The sequence below is a fragment of the Montipora foliosa genome, chromosome 3 (assembly GCF_036669935.1).
Source record: "Montipora foliosa isolate CH-2021 chromosome 3, ASM3666993v2, whole genome shotgun sequence".
NCBI lineage: Eukaryota > Metazoa > Cnidaria > Anthozoa > Scleractinia > Acroporidae > Montipora > Montipora foliosa.
The window spans coordinates 48,266,675-48,291,674 of NC_090871.1; the positions used below are offsets into that span (position 1 = coordinate 48,266,675).

General features: G+C 41.4%; 1 protein-coding gene across 1 annotated transcript in view; it reads right to left on the bottom strand.

Moving 5' to 3' along the window:
* The window catches only part of LOC137997552 (nephrocystin-4-like), a 96,493-nt gene that overhangs the window by 33,994 nt on the left and 37,499 nt on the right, over positions 1–25,000 (bottom strand). Inside the window, exons 14-21 of the mRNA XM_068843610.1 lie at positions 19,811–19,859; positions 19,047–19,165; positions 17,575–17,766; positions 16,498–16,563; positions 5,041–5,143; positions 2,199–2,342; positions 1,630–1,731; positions 142–253 (exon numbers count right to left, since the gene is read on the bottom strand). Of these exons, the coding sequence (XP_068699711.1) occupies positions 142–253; positions 1,630–1,731; positions 2,199–2,342; positions 5,041–5,143; positions 16,498–16,563; positions 17,575–17,766; positions 19,047–19,165; positions 19,811–19,859 (887 nt within the window). The remainder of the gene's footprint in view (positions 1–141; positions 254–1,629; positions 1,732–2,198; positions 2,343–5,040; positions 5,144–16,497; positions 16,564–17,574; positions 17,767–19,046; positions 19,166–19,810; positions 19,860–25,000) is intronic.

Consider the following 25,000-nt stretch of genomic DNA (forward strand, 5'->3'; position numbering starts at 1 on the left):
CTCAAATGATTGTTTCAAGATGTTGTTGTCGTTGGCGCTTCTTTCCTCATTTCTTAAGCTCCTTATTTTTTCAGCCATGCCCCCTTCCCAATCCCGCATGAAAGATGACATGAAAGATCCAAATATAAAGATACTACTGACCGATTTTGCGATTTGTTCCCTCCATAAGGTGTCCAATGTTGGCAACGCGAAGGTGCAACTTGCCTTCCACGGCCGCTTTGATACCCAATGGCCGAACGCTTCCAGTGTGAACCTGTAGGATAAGAAAACAAGCAAAACCCATAAGTGAACAAAAAAAAGCCTTGTTCCGCTTTTGACAATTCTGAAGAATCACATCTTCAAGCAACAACCGCCAAAACTGCGTTTTGCCTGCCATCAATCGCACATCCGAAGAAAACACGAAAGATACCGAGAATCGAGACGAAACCATCCTAAAGATGGCGCAAATCGGGTTCATCATATAGTACCAATGACAGGACGTAAGTTAGCGATTCTCAAACTGAGGGTTATGGAGCAATCGACACCGAGATATCAGTCAAAAAAAAGAGGGTGTGTGGGCACCTTATTCCATACTCTTAATTTTCAATAAGAATGACAGAAGCCAAAAGGCAGTTAGGGCCGGGTCGCATGGTTACAAAAGAATTGTCACGACTTCCAGTTTCCAAGAAAAAGGCAAACCCAATTTTTTTGTTCCGTATCCTGACAAAAAAAATTGGCCTACCCAGAGGCACGACAGCGGCTCCTCTGAAGTTTAGTAGCGTTTGACAAAAATTTGTTAAGGTTCCCGCGCATCGGTTGAACTTGTCCAAGCTTTGCGGTTGACCCTTTTTTTGAAAAATACGCCAGTGCGACCGGGCCTTAAGTAGTTGGCTTTGAAATTGAGCTTATGAAATGCCCCGAAAGGAGAACTACCGCAGTAAACAACACATGCACTGCTTGAAGATACACGTAACTCTGATCGTTTTTCAGAGGAGGATTTTTAACGATAGCTTTGATTTGCATTTTCAGGCTTTGTGATTGGCCATGTGAGTGTCCATACCTTCACGATCAATCAGAAAAACAAGACTAGAACCAACAAAGACTTGCATAGCAGTGTTTTCCCGCGCTCTCCGCTGGCTACACACATTTTGTTCAATCTCGTCTCCAGAGCCCACGTGTATTTTGGTCAGCGCCAATACACGGAGCTCTGAATAATCAATTTCCAGAACTGCGTTGATTGGCTAATTGATTTATCAAACTGCTCATACGTAAACTACCGAGTGTAAACTACCTTGTAATTTGCGAATGTTGCGCAAAAATCTCGGACTAAACTTGCAAACACGAAGATTTGTCGCTGCTGTTCAATCAATTGAGTTCTCATGACCGCTCCATTTCACTTTTCGGTGAAACCGGAACTCCTAAAATCTTGGAGTTCCGGAAATCGATTATTCCAGAGTTCCGTGTCTTGGAGCTGACCAAAAGATACGTGGGCTCTGGGAACGAGATTGCATTTTGTTCTCATTGGTTTATTGGATTTTTTTCGCCTTGTTGGTCAAAGGAACTACTTAAATTGGTTTGGGTTTTGCAATAGTTCATTTAACTGATTTTCCAAAGGATAAAACAATAAAATACAGTATTGGTTGTCATTACCATATCCCCAGCGAGAGCAGGAGATTCTTCGGAATACTCGGATGATACCACATCCAGCTCATGAGCCACAACTACAGCCTCACGACCCTGACGTATCAAATGCTGAAGCAAAAATGAGGTAAATAATTGCTAGGATGCATAGTTATTGTTGTTGTCACGGTTGTTGTATTCTGTAAATTCATAATCTCAGTTACTTTTTTTTTTGGCGTGTAAGCACGCATTTTACACTCCGCAATTAGTTAATGCAGTAACTGTGAGTTTATACGCTTTTTATAACATTACCCTTATGAAGTGTCCCCAATTAGTAGAGGGCGTTTTCCTCGGCTAGAAAAGACTAGCACACGAATAAAGTTGATTGATTTATTGATGGTTTGAGTGATTGCAGACTGAGATATGCGGCAGCCGCAAAGGAATTTTTGTCCAGACACTCCGTGCAAATCGCGACATCAAAGCTATGGCCTGATGAAATAACGACTTATCAACAATCCAACATGTTTAACATTCATTTGCCTTCTAGAACGCCGAGACATTGCTCGCTTTGAGTTTCCGCTCATCCGCTTCCAAGTTACCTTTAGTTGGAGCGTAGTGGAACCAATAAGGAGAAGCGAATCACCATCCCAAACATCAATGTGTAGTGCCTGGCCCAGAAGATACTGAACAAACACATGGTACTCGCCCGGCTGCAAATACGATGGGTCCAACATATAGCGCAACTAAAAGAATACAAAACAAGACCTGTCAACTCTATCCCGCCTCTCTCACTCTGTTAATGGGTAATCTACACATAAATAGCCGCCCTTGCGTGTGAGGCCAACAAAGAAAAGACGTATCGCAATTCACTGTCAGGTCGGTTTTCCCACGAAAAAAAGCTACCTCAAAAGATCTCTCCGCCGCTTGTAAGAAAATAAAGGGTGTCAAGAAGGAATAAAGGGAGAAATAAATAACAAAACTGGAATTCTTTTAAGCGAAAAAAAGAAAAAAAATAGGAAGTTAAATCCGAAAAACCAGTTTGAAAATATGCTATTCTATAGACCTTATTCATAAATGGCGGTCAGTTTATAATTCTTCTGTTCAAGTGCAAATTAGCCCACCAAGTCTCGATACCATACAGTGAATTGAAAAAAATTCTTGCTCTAAAATGAGGCTTGTGAGAGAATGTTTTAACACATATTAAATGAAAGGTGTTACAATTGAACCCACTGGGAACTCGGAAAAATCCGAGCCCCAGATGGGATTCGAACCCACGACCCTCCGTGATCTAGTACGGATGCTCTAACCACTGAGCTACTGGAGACTCTATGGTGAGCAAGGGTGAAATGTGGGTATTTGACTCGAGCTGCATCACGCAGCCACAGAGTCAAATATCGACTGACAGCATAGCTCATAACTGCATCGCGCAGTCACATTGAGAGCATCATTGAACGATGCGGCCAACCAACCACCAAAGTGAGCGAATGTGAGAGAATGTTTTAACACATATTACATGAAAGGTGTTACAATTGAACCCACTGGGAACTCGGAAAAATCCGAGCCCCAGATGGGATTCGAACCCACGACCCTCCGTGATCTAGTACGGATGCTCTACCTACTGAGCTACTGGAGACTCTATGGTGAGCAAGGGTGAAATGTGGGTATTTGACTCCAGCTGCATCACGCAGCCACAGAGTCAAATATCGACTGACAGCTAGCTCATAACTGCATCGCGCAGTCACATTGAGAGCATCATTGAACGATGCGGCCAACCAACCACCAAAGTGAGCGAATGTTAGAGAATGTTTTAACACGTATTAAATGAAAGGTGTTACAATTGAACCCACTGGGAACTCGGAAAAATCCGAGCCCCAGATGGGATTCGAACCCACGACCCTCCGTGATCTAGTACGGATGCTCTAACAACTGAGCTACTGGAGACTCTATGGTGAGAATGGTGAGCAAGGGTGAAATGTGGGTCGCTATTTGACTCTGTGGCTGCGTGATGCAGCTCGAGTCAAATACCCACATTTCACCCTTGCTCACCATAGTCTGTCTTTTAGAAAAAGGGTATGGTTTGTGCATGGCCAGGGCCAAAACAGTAAACAAAAACATAAAAACCAAGAAACTTGTGAAGTTTCATAACCATTTCCATATATTAACTATGCATATGGCTAATCTATATCTTCTTGGTAAAAATGTCAGTAGGAAACGTATGAGGTTTTCCTTTGAAAAGAGACGAATATAGGACTAAGGACTAAGTGTAATGGGGGAAAATTGCCACTCTGAAGAAAAAGACCACGCAATAAGCTAGTTTCGAATTGTGTAGAAACAAAAGAACAGAGTTGCGGTTCAGGGGAATAATTAGCATTTTGTTTTGTACAAAACAAACGAAAATGCAAATAAAACCTCGACTCAGTTCTTTTGTTGCTGCCCAATTCGAAACTAGCCTATTCCCAAACGATAGAATCCTTTAATAGTGTTTAGTTATACAGAGAATGGCTCTCAAGATAAATCAAGTGAATTCAGTGCAGGGGGAAAACTGAGGTACCCAGAAAAAACACCTGTCGAAGAGTAATAGAGAACGAATCTGACATGACAGATTTGAACCTGGAAAACTTAGGAGGGAGGAAGAGAGACAAAGCCGTCACCACTTTGCCAACCCTACTCCCCTTAAATGGGAAAATAGTAAGTTCTCAGTAAATCCTGAGTCGTTCCAGTCCTTCCTAGGGACAAACAGCAAGTGAAACGGTTCAAAGGAAATTCCAAGTGCGATGGTCTATTGCACAAAACTGACATTAGGGAGCTTTAAAGCTCCCTAAAAGAACACCACGTTTTCGAGACGCGGAAGTCAACTGGAAGTGAACATTTCACATGCCAGAACAGAAGTGTTTCCCAGATTTTTAAACAAATCAACTCTAGTGTTGAAGCGATACTCTGCAATATAAATGTGGTTGTGTGAACACACATTAAAAAGGAAAACAGCTCACTTCCGGTTGCCATCCTCGTCTAAAAAACGTTGCGTGCTTAAGCTCTCTAATCTTATGGTCTAACAGCAATAGCATGCAAACTTGGAAACGTTATTTTTCTGCATAGTGATCATCATGACTCGTTATGCACCTCAGTAAAGAACCCTCCTGGACTCATAAAGAGAACTGGCCTCAGTTGTCAGTCAAAGAGTGGATGGCAATATCCTATGAATTAGCCTTCAAAAGCAAGTGTGAAGCTGCCACTTAAAGGGGTGCTAAACACACCCGCCTGGTATGTTAGCTACGCCATGCTGATGAGGCCCAAAAGGCCAAAACAGCTGTCCATGGCTGCTAATTGACCGGGTGAAATGGTTGTGCGCATGCGTGATGTGTTGGCCACACCGGGTTGGTGTTAGTGTGTGTCACCTTGCTTTTAATGGCACCCTTTGAATAACCGGAGCCTGAATATTACCGTAAGCCCGGGTGGTTCTTCTGATAGAGATCCGTCTTTATTCAACTTTTGCAGCACACAGGGTATGCCCTGTGACTGACTGGCAAGGTCCTTCAGATACAATCTGTAAAATTAAGAAAAACGTTGCGTCTTGGTGCCCTGAGAACATATGTTCAGTCTCATTAAACTAACCTTCAAAACCGATTAATAATTGACTAGTATTTACAAGACTAAAAATAAGTAAAAAAAAAACCCGAACGTTTTCGGCGTTAAACCATCTTCAGGGTGACCCTGAAGATGGCTTGACGCCGAAAACGTTCGGTTTTTTCTTTTCAAAGAATTTTTTGCCTTATAAATACCAAACATAACTAATCTATGATCAATGATATCAATTGGTAATGAATGAGTAATCAATGAGTAATCAGTTGATTAGTCATTGATTATTGGCGATGGTCAATGAGTAATCGATGATTAATCAAAGCCCAAAAATTTTGTGGCCTATCGATTGCTCATCGATTACGTCGATTGCTCATTGATGTAATTGATTACTCATCTATGACCCAGCGATTACTCAGCGACTATTATACTGCGCATGAAAGACACTTTTCTTGCTTTCTTCTGTGTTAGACGCATTTTTCCTTACTTGTATCTGAAGTTCCAGTTGACGATGTCGAGACGCAAAGTGGTAATCACAAATACAGATGATTCTCAATTGTGCAATATTTCACTTCACCCAACTCTTTATTTAATAACAAAACAACTGAACAGTAACCAACCAGTCTGAAAATGAAACTAACAAGTACGCCGACAAGAATCGACTACGTGGTTATGTACTACATCTACTACTTGTATTTAATTAAGCTGAAAAAACTAAACATGGAAACATATGTTTACATTTAAGTTGTTTTAATTTTGTTTTTTTCGCCAAATACATTTGCAGCCACGAGATGATATCGATGAGTAATGGATGAAATCAATGACTGATCAATGCAATCAATGACTAATCGATGCAATTGATGACTAATCGATGACCAAAAGTTTTGTGGCCTATCGATTAGTCATTCATTACTCATTGATCATCGGCGATAATCAATGACTAATCAACTGATTACCTATCTATTACCTATTGATTACTCATTGATTTCATTGATGTCATTGATGTCATCGATTAGTTATGTTTGGTAAATACTAGTCATTTTTACTGAGCGATTGTTATGGACATCATTAATAATTAATGAGCCTAACAGCCTATCAAAAGATCGATAAAACGTCATGTGTATGAGCTTTATATCCTCGTAAAACACTCCTCGTTAGTATTCTTTATATAAAGAATACTAATAAGGCATAGCTTGTTTTTCTGGTATGGTAATATTCTCCCACAATTTGAATCATTGTTCTGAGTCCAGAGGTACACGCTTTTTGTGGAATGTTTTTGAAGTTGTTGAAAAACTCACAGCACGTGTTTTATCGGGTCTAAAAACACTCGTCTACGCCTCGTGTTCTTAAACCCCAAAAAAACACTGCTGCTCGTGTTTTAAACATTACTTGTCTATTTTCTGATCGGAAACATTTCTACAAGATTTTTCGTCTCCAAAATGTTCATTCAGCATAGAATTACAAATAATTTTCTTCTAAAATATAAATCTCCACATCCAAAACAGACATTATCCATATATTGCCATTGTTACCCAGAATTTCCGGCTTTTTCTTTTCCGTGCAAGCCACGTAAACTTGGCAGAACTGGCAGTAATTTGGACCCACGACCGTGACGAAAGGAGCAAGGGTGGCAGAGTCGGTTAGTGCGCGACCTCGGTGCATAAGGTCCCGAGTTCAATTCCCGGATCTCACATCCTTGTTTCGACTTCTTTCCTTTCAGTGTAGCCTAAGTAGCTTTAAATACCCTTAAAACGGAGCACTGATGGAAACAGGGGGGTAAAATGAGCGCACCGTCGGCTTTCTGGGAGAATACTTTCTAGAGAGTAAAGGAACTTCCGACGTTAAATAAGATGTACCTTTACCTTTACCTGATGTGACAGGCATGAGTCTATTCTCGATTTTACGTCACAAACTGTTTTGCAATGCGAAGTTAAAACAGGAATGCAAAGCAGGTTGTGAAGTAAAATCGAGAAGAGACCCATCCCGCTCACATCACGGTCGTGGCTCCAAATTACTGCTAGTTCTGCTAAGTTTGTAAACGTCGCTTGCACGCAAAAGAAAAAGCGAAATTCTGGGTAACAATGGTAACATATGTTTGCTTTGGATAGGGAGAGTTACAACAGGAACGGAAATTATTTGAGTTTACGTAAGAAAATAAGATTAGATAATTCATGTTAAGTGAAATAACACAGGGCGAACCAGAGCCTTACGATAGAAGTGCTTGACATCTAATAGCTAGAATGAATAAGTTACATACTATAAAACAGACATATATACAAGATTATAAGAAACGTTCAGTTAAAACTTTTAAATGCAACTATTGCATTGACAGCCGGTAAAACTCAGCTTATTTAAATATTTACGAAATACACTTGCACTTTAAGGCTTTTTGACGGGCAACATTGAAGCCTGGGTTTGTATTTAATCTCGGATTAGTGTTAATTGGCTTTTGAACAACTGTGCCCTGGTTCTTTAATTCGCCTGCTTTGGTCATAGAGCACTTTTCAAATGACTGTTGAAAGTAACAATGGGAAATTGCTAGGCTTAGTGACTGGTTTAAACATCTCATACCAGTTTATCGACCAATGATAAGGAAAGCCAAAACCAAAACCAATCGCGACTCGCACGAGCGATTTTTTCCGCGCTTTGAGCAAGTTACGTGGAATTGCTTACGAATTCGGATTCGTTCATTGTGCTGTTTGTAATAATAATAATAATAATAACAACAACAACAACAACAACAATAATAACAACTTTGTTTAAGTGTCAATAGATTTAGCAGAAGAGAACTAATTGGGGACACTAACGAAATTAACTCGAATCAAGTCAATTTAAATCAAATATTGGTTTTTGTGGAGAGGGGAAAATCGGAGTAACTGGAGAAAAACCTCTCGGAGCAGAGAAGAGAACCAACAAAATTACTTTGGTATTTGTTTTACGACACTCAATTGAAAACTGCTCAATGAGCCAATTCGTATTTTTCTTTATAGTGAATTTTGATTAAATAGAATCGAAAACGTGCGAGTTCAGTTAATGTTGCAGCAACCGCATCTCGCGTGGCTTGCAATGTAAGCAACTCATTCAGGGAGTTAAGCAACGATCAAAGCTACAACAGCGAAAACGTCAAATCAAACTTTTGCCTTCCACTGTTGTTGTGATATCGCTCAGTTTCCGGTTCTGGCCTGAGGTGAGACTATTTGTAGTGCCCAGGCCACTGCATGTCAAGCAGATATAAGCTTGATTATTCATCGTGTATGTTAGTTTTGAACTGTTTGTTGCTTCGCTTCGCTTCGCTTCGCCAATAAACGCATGTGTATATAACCGACGTCTCCTGTTCTTGATCGAGAAGTACAATATGGTGTCAGAAGTGGTGGAGCAGTGTTACTGAATCGGATGTTCTACCTCCGGCGTATTCCTAGCGAACGAGGTTGGTATCAAAAAGTATTTTGCACGCTCATCGAAACCAAGATGGCGGAACTCGCTGGCTTACCGATTCCAACCATGGATTGGCATTCGCCCAATGCTCCACAAGCATTCAAGAAGTTTAAAGCTCGATGTGAACTGTACTTCTCCGGCCCGCTGAAAGAAAAGTCAGAGGAAGAACAAGTAAGCTATCTGCTTATCTGGTCGGGTGATGATGGCATTGAATTAGTCTCCACGTGGAATTTGAGCGTCACTGACAAGAAGAAACTTAGCGCCTACTGGATGCACTTCGAGAATTACCTTTCTCCCAGGAGCAACTTTCGACTCGCAAGGTACAAGCTCAGAACCATGAGACAAGAACCCGATGAGTCAGTCGATGCACTTGTTAAGAAAACTCGAATTCTTGTGGAAGAATGTCATTTTACGAATCCAGATGAGCATATTATTGATGCCCTTATCTTTGGATCCAATTCCAAGCGTACGCAAACGAAGCTCCTCGAAAAGGACGCTACCCGTACCCTTGATACGGCACTGCACATTGCCAGAACCGAAGAAGTTACCAGTAAACAAGTTAAAGGAATGTCCAGCGATGTTTCTACTCGTGTTGATGCACAAAACCATGGTCAGGCTTCTTCAAAAGCAGGAAATTCTCCCAGTAAGCCTCGCGGCCCCATCGTTCGTGTATGTGGATGTTGTGGCATGGAGCACAATATATCTCAACGATCTTTATGCCCAGCTTATGGATCAATTTGTGGTGAGAGAATCATTGGAGAAAAGTCTGTCGGGCATCAAAGTTTAGCAAAAGGCAACAACGTTCAAGTGGTGATCGCCAAAGGCATTCTAAGGCACCTAAGGAAAAACCGAGTGCAGAGAAACATCTTCATAGCCTTGAAGCTCATGATGAAATTGAAGACAGCCCTGATGTATCATTTCCAGAGCAGCTGTATTTTTTACCTTATCCATCAACCAGGTCACGAAAGATGACACCCAAGCTTTCCTAGAGGTGGAAGCGGAGTCTGATCAGTGCATGAAACCGCTCTTATGCAAAGTTGACACTGGCGCTGAGGGGAACGTTATTTCATTAAGTACCTACAAGCTACTTTTTCCAGAGTCACCATGTAATGATAATGGTATTCCTACTAATTTATCACCATCCAGCACAGTTATATCTGCGTTTGGTGGACACCCTGTTGATCACTATGGCACCTGTGTACTCAAACTGGCTTATCAAGGCTCCTGTAAGCCATACCCTTTTCATGTTGTGGATGTGGATGGTCCAACCATTTTAGGCCTCTTGACTTGTACGGATCTGAACCTAGTTATTCTTACAACTCAGAAAGCCTCAAAGCCAAGCCCGCCGCCCCAACCTATTTGTGATCCAGACCCAGATGCCAAGGATGAACTGCTCAGGAAGTATGGCGATTGTTTTCAAGGCATTGGATGTTTTCAAGGTGAATTTCATATCACAGCTGATCCTACTGTACCCCCGGTCGTGCATCCTCCGCGCAGAATTCCGGAAGCCCTGAAGGAACCCTTGAAAAAAGAGTTGGATTCGTTAGTTGACCAGGGAATCTTGGTGAAAGTTATTGAGCCAACTGATTGGGTTAATTCCCTTGTCTGTGTCACCAAGAGCACTGGTGTATTGCGTCTTTGCCTGGATTCTGAGGACCTCAACCAAGCCATCAAGAGGCCATATTACTTCACACCTGTGCTTGAAGATGTCCTCCCGAAGCTTAATGGTGCAAAATGTTTCTCAATCCTATGTGCACGCAGTGGGTATTGGAACACTAGGCTAGACCAGGAAACTTCACTCTATACCACCTTTAATTCGCCGTTTGGAAGGTATAGACTTTTGTGATTACCCTTCGGTCTAATTTGTGCACAAGATGCTTTCCAAAGGAGGGTTGATGAAACTTTCGGTGATTTAGCAGGTGTAACTGTAATTGCAGATGACATTGTTGTGTATGGCTACAACAGTGACTTTAGTGACCATGATGAAAACCTTCATGCTGTTCTCCGACGTGCCCGGGAGACTGGCCTACGCTTCAACTTGGATAAATGCAAGTTCAGGTGCACCTGCATTCCCTTTTTTGGTCATATTGTTGGTGCTGACGGTCTTCAGCCTGACCCATGGAAGATTGACTCTATACTGTCCATGGATCCATCGTCCAGCCTTGCAGACTTGCAGTCGTTTCTTGGAATGGTCCAGTTCCTGAGCCGCTTTATTCCCAACCTGGCAACCGCAGCAGCTGACCTTTGGGGTCTAAAAAAGAAGACAAGTGAATTTATCTGGGGTCCAGAACATCAGTCTGCTGTGGACCGGATCAAACAGTTGATCACAGCTCCTACACCATTGCAGTACTTCGACAGCGCCCAGCCCTTGACGATTCAGGTGGATGCCTCTCACAGAGGGGTTTAGGTGCAGTTCTCCTTCAAGCTAGTGGAGTTTGTAAGCAAATTTGGAGTCGTTACTCCAATATTGAGAGGGAGATGCTAGCAGTTCTTTTTGGCCTGGAAAAATTTCATCATGCTTATGTCAGGCCTGTTGTGGTAGAATCCGACCACAAACCTCTTGCGGCTATCTTCAAAAAGTACCTGGCAAGCGCACCTCCCCGCATCGGCAGGATGATGCTGCATATACAGAAGTATGATGCACAAATTAAGTACATCCCTGAAAAGGACATACCCGTTGCTGATGCTCTTTCAAGGATCAGTTCCTGTCACAATGAAGCTGTACAAGGCCTAGATGTGTCTGTGCACAAGATCTGCCAAAATCTTAACGCAAGCCCAACAAGGGTGAGTCAGATACAGGAAGAAACTGCCAAGGATCCTACCCCGTCAGCTTTGCGGGAAGTCATCATGGGTAGATGGCCTGAGAGGAGATCTGATTGTCCTGTCCATCTTCATGTTTACTGGAATTATTGTAACGAGCTGACTGTAGCTGATGGTTTGATCCTTAAAGGCACACGCATCGTTATTCCTAAGTCACTACAGCCCAATGTCATGCAGCAACTACATTATGCCCATCAGGGAGCTGAGAAATGTGAGCTCAGAGCGAAGGGGTCAGTGTTCTGGGCAAACATCAACAAGGACATTGATGAGCTGGTTAAGGGTTGCCCCCCATGTCAAAGCCACCAGACGTTAAACGCTAAGGAACCCCTGTTGCCTCATGATGTGCCCTGGAAGGCTTGGCATACTTTATGCTCTGATCTTTTCTTCTGGAACAATACCTACTGCCTATTAGTAACTGACTATTACAGTAAGTTTCCTGTGGTCAAGAAGCTTACTAACACCCAGTCATCAACAGTCATTGCTCACCTTAAGTCTATCTTCGAAGAGCATGGGATCCCTAGCAAACTTGTTACAGATAACGGTCCCCAGTACACATTGTTGCCTTCCATGAGTTCAGCCATAGTTATCAGTTCTCGCATGTCACGTCAAGCCCGCTCTACCCTCAGTCCAATGGTCTAATTGAGAGGACAGCGCAGACAGTGAAAGATCTTCTACAAAAGTGTAAGGAGTCTGGCCAGGATCCTCATATGGCAATGTTTTGTCTTCGTAGCACCCCACTCAGTCATGACCTGCCATCACCTGCAGAACTCCTGAATGGCCGAGTGTATCAAACAAATCTGCCAGCTGTCTCGAAGCCATCAGTCTCTGAAAATGGAGACACCAATGCTAGGCTACAAGTCAGACAAGATAAGCAGAAGAAGCAAAACGACAAAACAGCCAGACAGCCACTCTGTCCACTCTTCCCAGAAGACCGCGTTTGCATTGTTAATCCGTCTAGCAATGTATGGGAGCCAGGTGTTGTCCAGCGCATTCCAGATACCCCACGCACTTACCTGGTAGCCACTGTGAAAGGTGGAGTACTCCGAAGAAACCATCGCCATCTCCGTAGGACTGAAGAGTCTTTTCAGTTCTCTCAAAGTGTGGTCCCTGAGGATGTTCCTATTGCTGACTCTACTTTACAAGCTGCTGATCATAAAGAATGTGGATCAAGCAGTGATTCTGTTTCCCCTGGAAGTGCTGCCTGTTCTTCTGCTGAGCCAGAATCTGTGTCTCTTAGCTCAACTGTGGACCCTACTCCTGCCCTGCTCCATAGATCCAGCAGGAGGGTTAAAGTTCCAGGGAGACTGAACTTATGAGCATGCAATGCGTATCTTATTCTAGATTAGTAACCATCTTCTAGTTGTCGTTTTTACCCTGGAAAAGGGGGGATGTCGTGATATCGCTTAGTTTCTGGTTCTTGCCTGCAGTGAAACTATTTGTAGTGCCCAGGCCACTGCATGTCAAGCAGATATAAGATTGATTATTCATTGTGTATGTTAGTTTTGAAATGTTTGTTGCTTCGCTTCGCTTCGCCAATAAACGCATGTGTATATAACCGACGTCTCTCCTGTTCTTGATCGAGAACTACAATAACTGGATTATTTCAAGACTCTTTTATCTCACTCAAGTTGCGTAATGTTGGCAGATTGTTATATAACTGGATTGGTAAAAGCCCTCTTGAAATACCGGTAAATGTATTGCACGTTGTTCATTTTGGGGTATGGAGAAATGTGCTACCATGCATGATGCACGTGAAGCATGAGTATTTGTTTGCGCATTAAACCAATTGTTATCTTGCCCATTGCCGTTGTCAATGCTCGAACCCCCTTTGATATCTATCTTTCTCGACCCAGCTTTCCTCTGCTTCAAATATTTAAGAAGGTGGCCAGAAACTTCAAAAGGACGAAGAGACAATGTGCCTCCACCGTAGGCTAACTTTTGCCTTGTTTGTTGCAAAGGCTAAATAGTTCAGTTAAGCTTATGCAAATAGAGAATAGCATTGATTAGTTTCCTCACTAACAAATCCAGGTTGAATCTGACCTTGATGAGGAATGCTTTAGGTTCGAATAGCGGTATCAGTGCAGGACAAATCGCTGTTTTGCAATCTGTTGACAGCTGTGATTAGTTCAGCATTTCTACCGTTTTTCTTAGTGATAACTTGGGACACACTACTTAGATCATAGCTTCATCGTGAACTGACGTGATTCCGATATCAAACCCTCAAACAGTCATGCAGTCAAGAGAGAGAAGATCCCGTTGTATTCGGTATTTCTTTCAACAGGAAAATAGCCTGTGTTAAGGTGACTGGAACCAGTTTCACCGCTTAAAGTGACCTTATTAGAAGGGTTATAACTACTATACTGTATTACCATAGTTAATGCATGGAAATGGTTATGAAACTCTACAAGCCTTTTTGTTTCATGTTTTTGTCTGTATTTTTGGCCTTGACGGTGCACAAAACGCACCCTTCTTTCGAGAATATAACCAATCATATCTTTCGATTAAATTATGCGTAACTAATTTGCAAAGCGATAACAATAGTTTGTGCACTGTCACGGTAAATTCAATATCGATTGCGACAACATTGTTGTTGCTTTATAAGGTTTCATAACCAGTCCCTCAATTAACTATGGTATTACGTAACGGCAATGTTATGGTACCATATGAAGCAACAATTATTGCTTAACAAAACGAGCCCACTATTGTGACGTAACAGGTTACCATGGAAACATGAAAGCTCCCCCAAAACACCCATATCTCGTCTTTTACTTGCTTGTATCTCAAAAATGAACTGGGTGACCCCCATTTTTCTATTGTAGAATAGTAATTAGCAGTCTGAGTTAGAATTGGGAGCCAATTTAGAGTTACCAGGCGTCAATGAGACGTGAATTTCTTAAAGGGGCTAGGTCATGCTATTTTTGGTAATTTTCTTTAATTTTGTTAATTATGAGCTCTAACGTCAAATTGGCAGAGCAAGAGTCTTTAATTTGCAAAATCACCGCCACATAACAGCTGAGAATGATTTTCCAGCTGTGTAAATGACATTTTGATATAGACTAATATCAATTAATATCAAAAAAAGGTGGGCCGACGTTTTTCAAATTTACCCAAATTCAATCCATTTCAATCCTCTCCAGTTTTGTCCATCCATGTCTCTTCTTGGCTTCCCTGTGTTTTGTTAGAGTTCTTCTATTGTTTTGAACAGTTATTTTGATATTTTAGTTAATTCTATGACCATTTGATCAGTGCTGAAGTTGCCTAAAATTGCGTGACCTAGCCCCTTTAAACCAGAGCTGAGCAAGAAGTTTCGCTCTCTGTGCTCTTCTGAAAAGTCTTGTTTACAGCCTACCAGGGAAATATCATACCTAGGCTTTAACATAGACTTGTGCAATATGAGTAAGGTCACCAAAATAATTAATGTGTGTACTACTTTGCGTAATTTGAATTGAGCTTCCATTCGCCAGGTAGCCTAGGTAACCGGGCTTCTCGTTGCCACTTTCCCGGCTGTTCGGTATTTACAGTTATTTTATCGATCTGTGGAGGCATGCAAATCAACTCATGTTTGTTCAGGTGCATCTTATGAGGAGCTCGTTAGCATTACCGACAATGCATGCTCGGATTTGGATTGGATTATTGAGAATATCAGAGCCTATAACAGCAAGTCGTTTAGAACGCCTTCCTTTACTCATACCATAGAATCGGACGCTAGTAGCCTGGGATGGGACACCACACTGAGGGTCATTGCTCTCCCAAAGAAGCCAGACTTTACAGGCCTTCCGTATTGATTGCATGTCTGTTGAGGATAGCAAAGTAGTTTTTGTCATTAAGGACAGACTTAAAACGTCTAGACCCGGAAGCAATTCTGTTAAGGTTATCATTCCAGAAATTAAAAACGCCAGGGCTTTATGCCCTTGTTCTCATCTAATCGAATATGTTGCAAGGACAGAGAAGCTTCGAGTTAATACCCAACAGCTTTTTGTTTCCTATTGTAAGCCACATAAGGGCGTGTCTAGCACTTCTTTAGCCAGATGGATAAAAACCGTTTTGGGAAAATCTGGTATTGACACCAACATTTTCAAGGCTCATAGTACAAGGTCAGCCGCCACATCTAAGGCCTTTTTCAGTGGGGCTTCTATTAAGGAAATATTAAGTTAAGCCAATTGATCTAATGAGAAAACCTTCTCTAAATTTTATGAGAGACAGGTACCAGAATCCTCCATGGCTGAAATGATTCTAATTCTATAAATAAATTCCCTTGTCATACACTTTTGTCAAATTGTGCACAATGACGTCATAATGTGGAGTAGGGATGAGGAGAATTGAAAATTAGACAAGAGGTAAACTTACCTTGCAGGATAATTCTAATTCTCCGAGTCCATACAAAGCAATTGTGACGTCGGTCCCCCCCTCTTTTCCACCCAGAAGACTGTGCCAAAAGTATGTAAATTACTTCTTTTTGTTTGGTCTACACTCAAAGAAAGAGGATGAATCCGGCAAGCAGTGGTATTATATACTGGTATCTGATTTACATAACTATAAACTTCGAAGAGTGGTCTGCTGTGCATGCGCAATAAGGGATCACACAATGACGTCATAATTGCTCCATATGGACTCGGAGAATTACAATTATCCTGCAAGGTAAGTTTACCTCTTGCCTAATTTTCAATTTTTGAGATATAAGCAAGTAACGACGAAATATAGGGAGACCTCTCGTGTTGCCAAGATTTTACATATTTTGATAATACCCATCCTAATGAGGTGTGCGGGTTACATTCAGTCGAAGAATTACGTTATGAATTATTGCTGAGTAATTCATTTTATTGTTTACGTTTTTGTCAATCATGTCCTATTGCTGCAGAGGGTGGCACTTAAAATGTTTTGCCTTAAATAAGGAAGAAAATGGAAGGCATAATTTTAAGAGGATTCGTACCAATGACTTATAAATTACTAAATCAGATGCTATACTCACTGAGCAACAGAAGGGTCGGGAGAACTAAGCCATAAAAACTAGATTGTACACAAATTCAAACGCGTTTTTGCCGTCCTTACAACACTTCTAATACAAACCTTTCCGTAGTAACTTGAGGAAAACGGTAAAATTGAAAAGAGAAAAAAGCCGTTCTGTTGTAGCACCTACAAGAAAACACAAAACAAAACAGACAAACAAGGCAAGGCCTTTACAAAATCGACCAAAGTCTCATCATGTTACCAAAGACCTGAATTTTCAAGCTTATATAGACCATACCACGTTTTAAGACCAAAACAGAAGGGGGAGATGGATGTGTAACATCAGGAGAGATCTCAAGGATAATGGACTTTAAGGTGTAGAGTGGAGAAGCGAGTGAGAAGGGACTGACTTCTGTGCATGCAGACCCCACACAGAAGTGGGATAAGGGGCATGTGAAAAAAGGAAACCTTATCATGCTTTAGCCGCACATTGACGGCTAAAACTGAGCAAAGCAGAGGGACTTTCGAGTCTTTGTAAAGATTAAGGCATCTGATGGCCAATAATTTTCGGAAAATAAAATACGTAAAAAGAACTACATTGTCAACTGAAAGTACATGACAAAGGATCGACTAGTCAATTTTAAAGGACTAAATTTCGCAAGATGTTACCTGGCCATGTACCTTTTTCTTCAAAAATTTGTCTGCAATGTTTTCAGGAAATATCAGCTTGCGAGGAAAAGTAGGAAAAAATTAGAGTAAGATGTATGTAAAATTTAACACGCTAACGAGCAATATCCTATGTTAGTTTAATCCTCTGTCACGTCTCTACACTTCTCAATCATAAACTCCTCAGAGGAAATATGTTCGTAAAATTATTCTACATGGAATGCCCACACAAACTGAAAATTCCTTTGGCTTTCCCCATCTGCCAATACGGCAGCTGAAACAGCGATAAGGTCTTGTGAATTCAAGCCTCAGGGACGAAATTTAGTAATTAATAGATCATTTCTGAGTTGCTGCATGCCTCAGTTTCAAAGCGAGTCCTGGTGCACACCCATTCAAATGGTAATGAGTAGCGTATTTTTTATGCAAATCAAACAAATCTCCCTTACAATTGTTGAGCACTAAGAATCACTTTGAAACCAAGACAAACAGTTACTCGGAAATGGCCCATTAACTAATCAATTGAGCACTAACCTTGAGAGGGCAAGAAACTGGATGATAATCTCATTGCCTAGCAGTTGATCCTTTCCCTCACTGTCCAAACTTATTGGCAATTCCTCTCTGGGATCGATGACATGCGGAGGATTACCTCGACGATCAACGATTGGTGGAAATCCAGCACTGGCCAGGCGTGCATAGGCAGCACGGGAAATTGTTGTTGGGCCACTAAAGAAACCAATAGCAAATCATAAGTGAACGGTTAATGTCATTCCAGATAATGAACAATTATAATTATCATTCAATGAAGTGGTGGTAAATACAGTGTTTTCATATGACGTCACGGCAGCCATGTTGGAGGGGTGAAACAAAGAAACAGCGGCCATGTTGGAGCAGTGAAATATTCTTTTGGGAATTGAATTCTATTTTTATGAAAATTCTTCCTTTTGTTTTAGTAGGCAAATATGGCTGCTGGTCACATGAGTCAAAACACTCTATTTAACGAGTTTCAACGACACCAAGATTTGAATAAATAAGTGTTGTTCTATATACCACTCATTACAAAGGCCAAAAGAATTGAGCACCGGTGGCTCAGTTGGTTGAGCACTGGGCTGCCATGTGGGAGGTCATGAATTTGTATCCGGCCGGACCAAAACTCAGGGTCTTGAAATAACTGAGGAGAAAGCTGTAAGTTAGAAGGACTTTGCCAAGTGCTGGGACATGTAGATGTAGACGTAGAAGAACTACGATTACGCATTTTGTTTCTGTTTGGTAGGAAATGAATAGTCCTTTGCTCATCACTAACAAAATAACCAACAAGACCCCACCAGAAAAGCACCATTCCCTTGTATGTGTGGGAATTCGAGAAGACAGTCAAAACTTTCATAAATTCTCTTCATCCAGTTTAATGTAGTAGATGGTATACTCACTTGCGCAGCATTTTTACTTGTTAATTAAAGATAAAACAGTTTCCCTCTTGCAAATAAAAATGGGCTCCTATCAACATATTTATACGGCATGATTGTCTGAACTATACTTGTTGTTCGATAGATGTCAGAAACTAAGCAGTTTATTTGTGCAAAATTTATACCTTTTAAAACATTTTTTTTTTGTTTGAAAAAAAAAAACGCTAAAAGATCTTGCAAACATTTCTCACTTTCCTTGAAAGTTGAGCTTCCTTTAAGCTTTAGTGTATACTGGGCAAGAACATCGCCACTGCCGAATAAAGTTACGCCCTACCGGGTCGAGTGTTTTTTTTTTTTCAGGAATTGGTGAAATCTTGGAATTTATCAGTCGTTGAATGAGTGATCCCTACAAGGAATTGCTTAAGGGGTTGATCAGTATACCTCCGTGTACCCAATTTAAACATTTACTTGAATCTCTGCAAGACCTGAGTATGACAGCTCTTCCTTGTTGCTTTATCCTACCTAACCCGGATTGCCATTTGGTTGAAGGTTCAGTGCAACTGAATGTAAAAGAAATGTATACCAAAAAATAGAAGTAATTACCTTTGGTAACCTGTTCCAGTGCTAGTGAGAATAACAGGCGCATGCGTGGAACTGTACGGTACTTCAGATAAGTGAGCGACCGGGGTAGGGGCACTAGGACGCATGCTCTTGGGCGTATACTGGTGAGTAAAAAAAGGGTTCAGGTTAGATATGCATTCAGAGCCTGCCGACTAAAGCCTGGTCTTCACTACCAATGCAAGCTCGATCAACATACCAGACTCAGTAAACCGCTGTCCTGGGAAACGCCCTCCTTATCTCAGAGTCACACAATAAATTAACGTCAGAAAAGAGGTTATCCGTTCGCTTCACGACTGAGGTTGCGACGAAGGAGAATCTTTCAACGTTTTCCAAGCTTTTCTTTTTCTTTTCAGTACGGCCGCTACCATCTAATGGTGCATTAATTGTAGGCCGGAATTGACAGTTTCAACTAAATTTTAATTGTAACGAACAAGACAAGTAACTTTTCAATCACTTTTCAGCCTCTGATATGGCTCTTTAAATCATAGTCATCATCTCGTGCACCGTATGATCGCAAGTAGTGTTGCAAAGCTGAACACTTTGTTGCATGAAAGAAAAACGACTACTTCTACTCAAAAAACTGCGTCCTCTTTCACCCTTTGCCTCCCGGGAGGGCCAATTATAGGTTTCTTGTCTAACGCCAGACAATGTTCCTCGTCATTCCACGGGGCACCCCCTAAGAGAGAAAGGGTTGAAGTTGCAAAATCCTCATATGTGCAGTCAGTACTCACTCTCTCGTAATTTACCTGAAAGAATGGGTCTCGTGGAGGCACAGCTGGGTAATCCTCTGGCATCCTTTTACGGCAAAAAAAGGAAATTATTATCTTGCTTGGACTCAGCTGTGATTTTATCACTCAGACAGTTTTAGTCTCTTTAGTATAGGATAATCGCATGAAACAGAACTATCTGCGCATTTGTCATTGACCAATCAGGAACGCAATAGGCTGGGAAACTAGTTGGAGGCAGTTGGGATTCTTAACAGTTGTTGAATGTTCTGTTCTGTCGTGTTTGTGATTCATTGACCCTGAAAAGCCCCTACGAGGAGTGGTCAATTAAGTATGTATTGTATTGCTTGGCGATGGGCGAAAGGACAATTCGAAAGTGAGCTTTTCAGCACACACATCTGATGGGGTCCAGTGTGTGGCGGGTCTTCAGGTCACATGGTTTGTTGGTAGCTCAGTTTGTATTTTGCTATCTGCCATTGCCTGAGCTGCCTCTCCTTCCCACCTTTCAAAGATATTTTTGCACGGTTTACTGAATATGCAGGAAAAGCAGATCTTAACAAGTGTTATTGAAATCCAAAAAGAAAATTGGGGGTAACCACACATTAGACAACAACATTAATTTTCTAAAAAGCGTTAAAGCACAATGCTATGTATGGCATTCTTTTCCAAATTGAAGCTTAATTATTTCTGAAAAATGCATGGTTACTTCCATTTTCTTTTTTGATACCAAGAGCACTTGCTAAGTTCTGCTTTTTCCACATAGTTTTGAGCCGCGCAAAAATATCCCTGCATTAATAAGTATCACCCATAGAAAATCCAAGTATCTCTTCTCGTCACAAAAAGATAAGAATGACAGAATTCCATTCACCCTCACTTTCCATCCTCATAATCACGAAGTCAAAAGTATCATTCTTAATAATTTTAAATTACTCCAAAATGATCCCGAGACGAGCAACACGGCACTTTCAAATGTGCACGCTCACGATGCAAAACTTGTCTTTTCATTCATAACACTAGCAAGATATCGGGACCTAGGCGATCTGTTACATGTACCTCCGCAAATGTCATTGCATAACCTGTACTTTATGCAATAAATTATACATTGACGAGACAGGTAGACGACTAGGCGGCCAATTCCACGAACACCTTGATCAATTTATAACCTCCGTCAATTCTTTTCATCTGGCTCTTAAATATCCCTGGGAAATTTCGGAAACTTCATTGGCTTTCCTAGATATCAAAGTTTCGATTAGTGGCAACCTTCTATGTACCTGTACAAGCCGTCGTGTAATCGACACATCTGGGCGCATAATTAGGCCTCCCAAGAGACTATGAAATGGTGTTTCGGCATGTAAATAAGCCTCTCTAGGGGCTCCAAAACAGTATTTAACAAGATGTAAAGTAGGCGAAAACATCAACTGTAAGAGAAGGAAAGTGCTGAAGAAAAAATATGTGTATTTGCTGAACGAGTCTTTACCTTTTTTGCTGTTTCAAAATGGGCCTGTACATTTTTTGGTAGCAGAGTAAGGTTGGTTGTCGCGTTCAGCTGCTCAACGAAAGGCAAGCAACGGAGTGAATATGATTACAACAGGAGAAACGTTTCTTGTTCCACAGAATCTAGATGAGGCTGAGACATTAGTAAACAAGCTAACCACGGAGGATTTGAAAACTTTCTGTTCACGTTTGGGCTATCGCAAGATGGAACAAAAGCAAGCCTTAAAGAGCAACTTATGGAATATTACGTAAATTGTCTTTAGGGTCTCCAGTGCCAATGCCACGAATAAGACATGGGGCTAAAAGTCCTCAGACAACCGAGAAAGAAATGTTGTTCCCTTCAGCACCAGGAGGTAGTGTGGTCCAGTGGTTAGGGCGCTTGCCTTGAGATTCGGAGATCCCGGGTTCAAGACCCGTTCTGACCAGTCGTTCAATTTGTTCCTGGTAGTCCCTGGTTCAACTTCCCAGCTGCACTTGTATATAGCCAACTGGTTTGCCTCCGACCAGTTGGGATTCTTAACAGTTGTTGTTGTTTCGTTGATTGTTTCATTGGCCCTGAAAAGCCCCTATGGGGAGCGGTCAATTAAGTATGTATTGTATTGTATGTATTGTATTGAAGAAAGGACCAATAAATTGGAAAATGTCGTTTCTCAAATGAGGGAGTACATGGATGAATCGCTTAAGCAGTTTTGTGTGTCTTTAACGGAATCCATTAAAGAGTCTACTGAACGAATGGTGCATACCTTTAACAAGCCATCTGATGGAGACACCAGAATTGACACAGGTTCGGATCATTTTGTCCCTGATTTAAAGTTTGTTGCAGACAATCGAAAGTTGAATTTCCTAGAGAAGAATGCAAAAGGAGCGTGCGACGAATTGGAAAAATTGCTTCACATGGAGGCCGCTCCCTCTAGAATAGAAAGTCAATTAAAGAGGTTGAATAAATAAGAAACTGATTGTCTGCATTCTGTTGAAGAAATTTTGGGGAACGTTGAAGAAGATTCATTGATTGAAGAAACTAAGATTGGAACGAATTTCATTCAGGACTCCTAAGAATTTCTGGAAGGGCAGAAGAATTTATCGCCCAAAGGGGAGCGAAGTATTCTTCAAATGAATACTCTGAGAATATCACAGGTGTTAAGCTGCCATTGTTACAGTTGCCCAAGTTTTCTGGAAATGCATTGGAATGGTCAGGGGTTTACGATGCATTTCTAGCGTCGGTTGACTCTCATAAAAGACTTAGTAACGTGAAGAAGTTTACTCATTTGAGATCCTGTTTCAGTGGCAGAGCCTATAAGTGCATTGAGGGTAACGCGGTCACTAACGATAACTATCCAAAGGCGTTGCAAGACTTACGAGGTTGTTTTGGGCGGAAGCGTTTGTTAGTGAACGAAATTGTCAAGTCCATTTTGAATTTGGATGTTCAGGTAAAAGCTGATGGGAAGTATTTGAGACATTTGTATGATACGTTGCAAAACCGAATGAGGAGTTTGGAGTCGCTTGGTCGCAAGCCTGATGACAACCCCAGCTTCTCCATGGTGTTGCTTCCAATTTTTGACACGAAGCTACCACGCTACCTAAAAGGGAAATGGGAGTTTGAGCTCACGAAATGTGACGATGATGAAGATGACAAAGCAAGGCTGCGCTCTAAGGAAAATTTCGGGGAGCCCTTTGGGCTCCAAATCATTTCAGCTGGGGTGCCCAGCTCTCCAGGTTGGTCGCCCGAATTAATTATTTATTTATTTAATTAAATATCTGAGATCAATAACGCAGCAAGATCTTCCTCCATCTCTCCCTCAAAAAAACATTGCTGCTACTGCTCTGATGATCGTAGAACTCGTTAGCGCAAGAAAAACTCACAACTTATCAAATTTTTCATGCCATACTTGAGAAAGACAAGAAAAGTGGCAATGCCACCGATATTTTTTTAGGTTTAAAAGTGAAAAAGTAAAGATTGTGGCAGGTTTATCTAAAAAGGTTTGGGTCTAATAGAGGTAAACCTTTTAACTGGTTAGTTAGGTTGAAAATAAATTTTCTAAACGTGAATCAATGCCGCTTGATTCCCGTGGAGATTTTGTGAAAACTGCCGTGAAACAATGAAACCACCCCGGCCAAAAGCTATCATATGCATTTTTTTCTCTTAGCAAGTCATCTTGATCTGGACGAAAATCATCGCTAGGACAGAACTAAAGTATTTTTTCCTTACATAATCAATAAAATGTTCATTGGAATGAGCTTTTTGTTCGGTTGAAGCGCCAGTCACAGCGTTATTTGTTTAGGGCACGGAATGATTTGTCACAAACCAAAGACAACGCCGGGATTGCTCTTTTTCTAAAACAATAACAAATAATATGATATCTTTCCCTTTTTTATTTCGTTATTTCATATACAGGGGAAAAACAATCATAACCTAAGTCAGGCAGGCACAGCCGCGAAACATCGTAAAAATATTAAATTTGCATAAACTGCGAGTCTCGGGTTCATACAGAAGTAAATAGCACCACTTCGCTGGCCGCGCTTTACCGCTGTCAGAGCAGAAGTAACAACTCTTTTTTTAAAACAATAACCAAGAAATTCCAAACTCCACGTTCCAAATTTAATTAATGCTATTTTTTGAGAACGAATCGAAATTCGCGCGGCCGCTGGCCGTCACGTGCAAAGTCACGGATTATGTTACATGTGAAATCATGTGGAACGGCCTTTGAACCGATTGTTTTGTACGAAGATGAAACATTTTCTGAGAGGTTTCGTAAACTGTAACCACCAGCACATTAAATTTTTAGCCGCCTTATCTGCAAGAAATACAATAAGCCGGAGTGCCCGGCCGGGCGACCGCATAATTTTTTTCACTCGCCCGGAGCCAAATGTTAGTCGCCTCAGGCGACCGGGCGCCGTTAGAGCACAACCTTGCAAAGAGATCAATATCAAGAGATTCTTTCAATTCCTGAAGGGTCACATGCTCAGTAAAGAGGCTCACGATGACACGAAGAGCAGTTCACCAAAAGCCAGAAAACGATTTGGTAGAGATAAAGTTTCCAGGATCGCGGATGACGAAGATATACTTCCACGCAAGCCCTAGTCGGATCCTCCGACTTCAAGAAAGTGAGGTGTGGATTTTGTGGGAAGAACCATGAAACTATTAAGTGCCCATCAGAACAAGTCACCTGACGAAAGATGGCAAATGGTAATAAGACGCAAAGGTGCTCCAACTTCCTTTAATTGTCTGCAACCAGGTAGCATATCTCATAATTCAAGGACCTGTAAGGCACCGCGATGTCCCGTTGATGAATGTGGAAGGAAACACCACCAACTTCTACACACCTCAGAAAAGCCGATTGAAAATGGAGACATTCAAATTGTATCGGGGTTTGTTTGTATAGACAAACAGAATTTGCTGCCAACCGCTTGTGCAAGATTGATATATAAAGAAAAGGAATGCCCAATTCGTATCCTCCTGGATAGTCGATCACAAGAGACATTTCTTAGGAAATCTATTGCTGAAGACTTAAATATGAAGTCTGCACAAGGATCTCCCACTACTATGAACATTAAGGTACTTGGAGTTCAAGAACAGCAAAAGAGAATGAATCGCGTGACGTTCACGTTGACACCTTTGGACTCAAGTGTTGATCAAGCAGTTTCCATTGACGCCTGGACGTTAGGCAGTGTCTGTACCCCCTTAACAGCTGTAGATGTAAATGTTGGGAAGTGTGCACA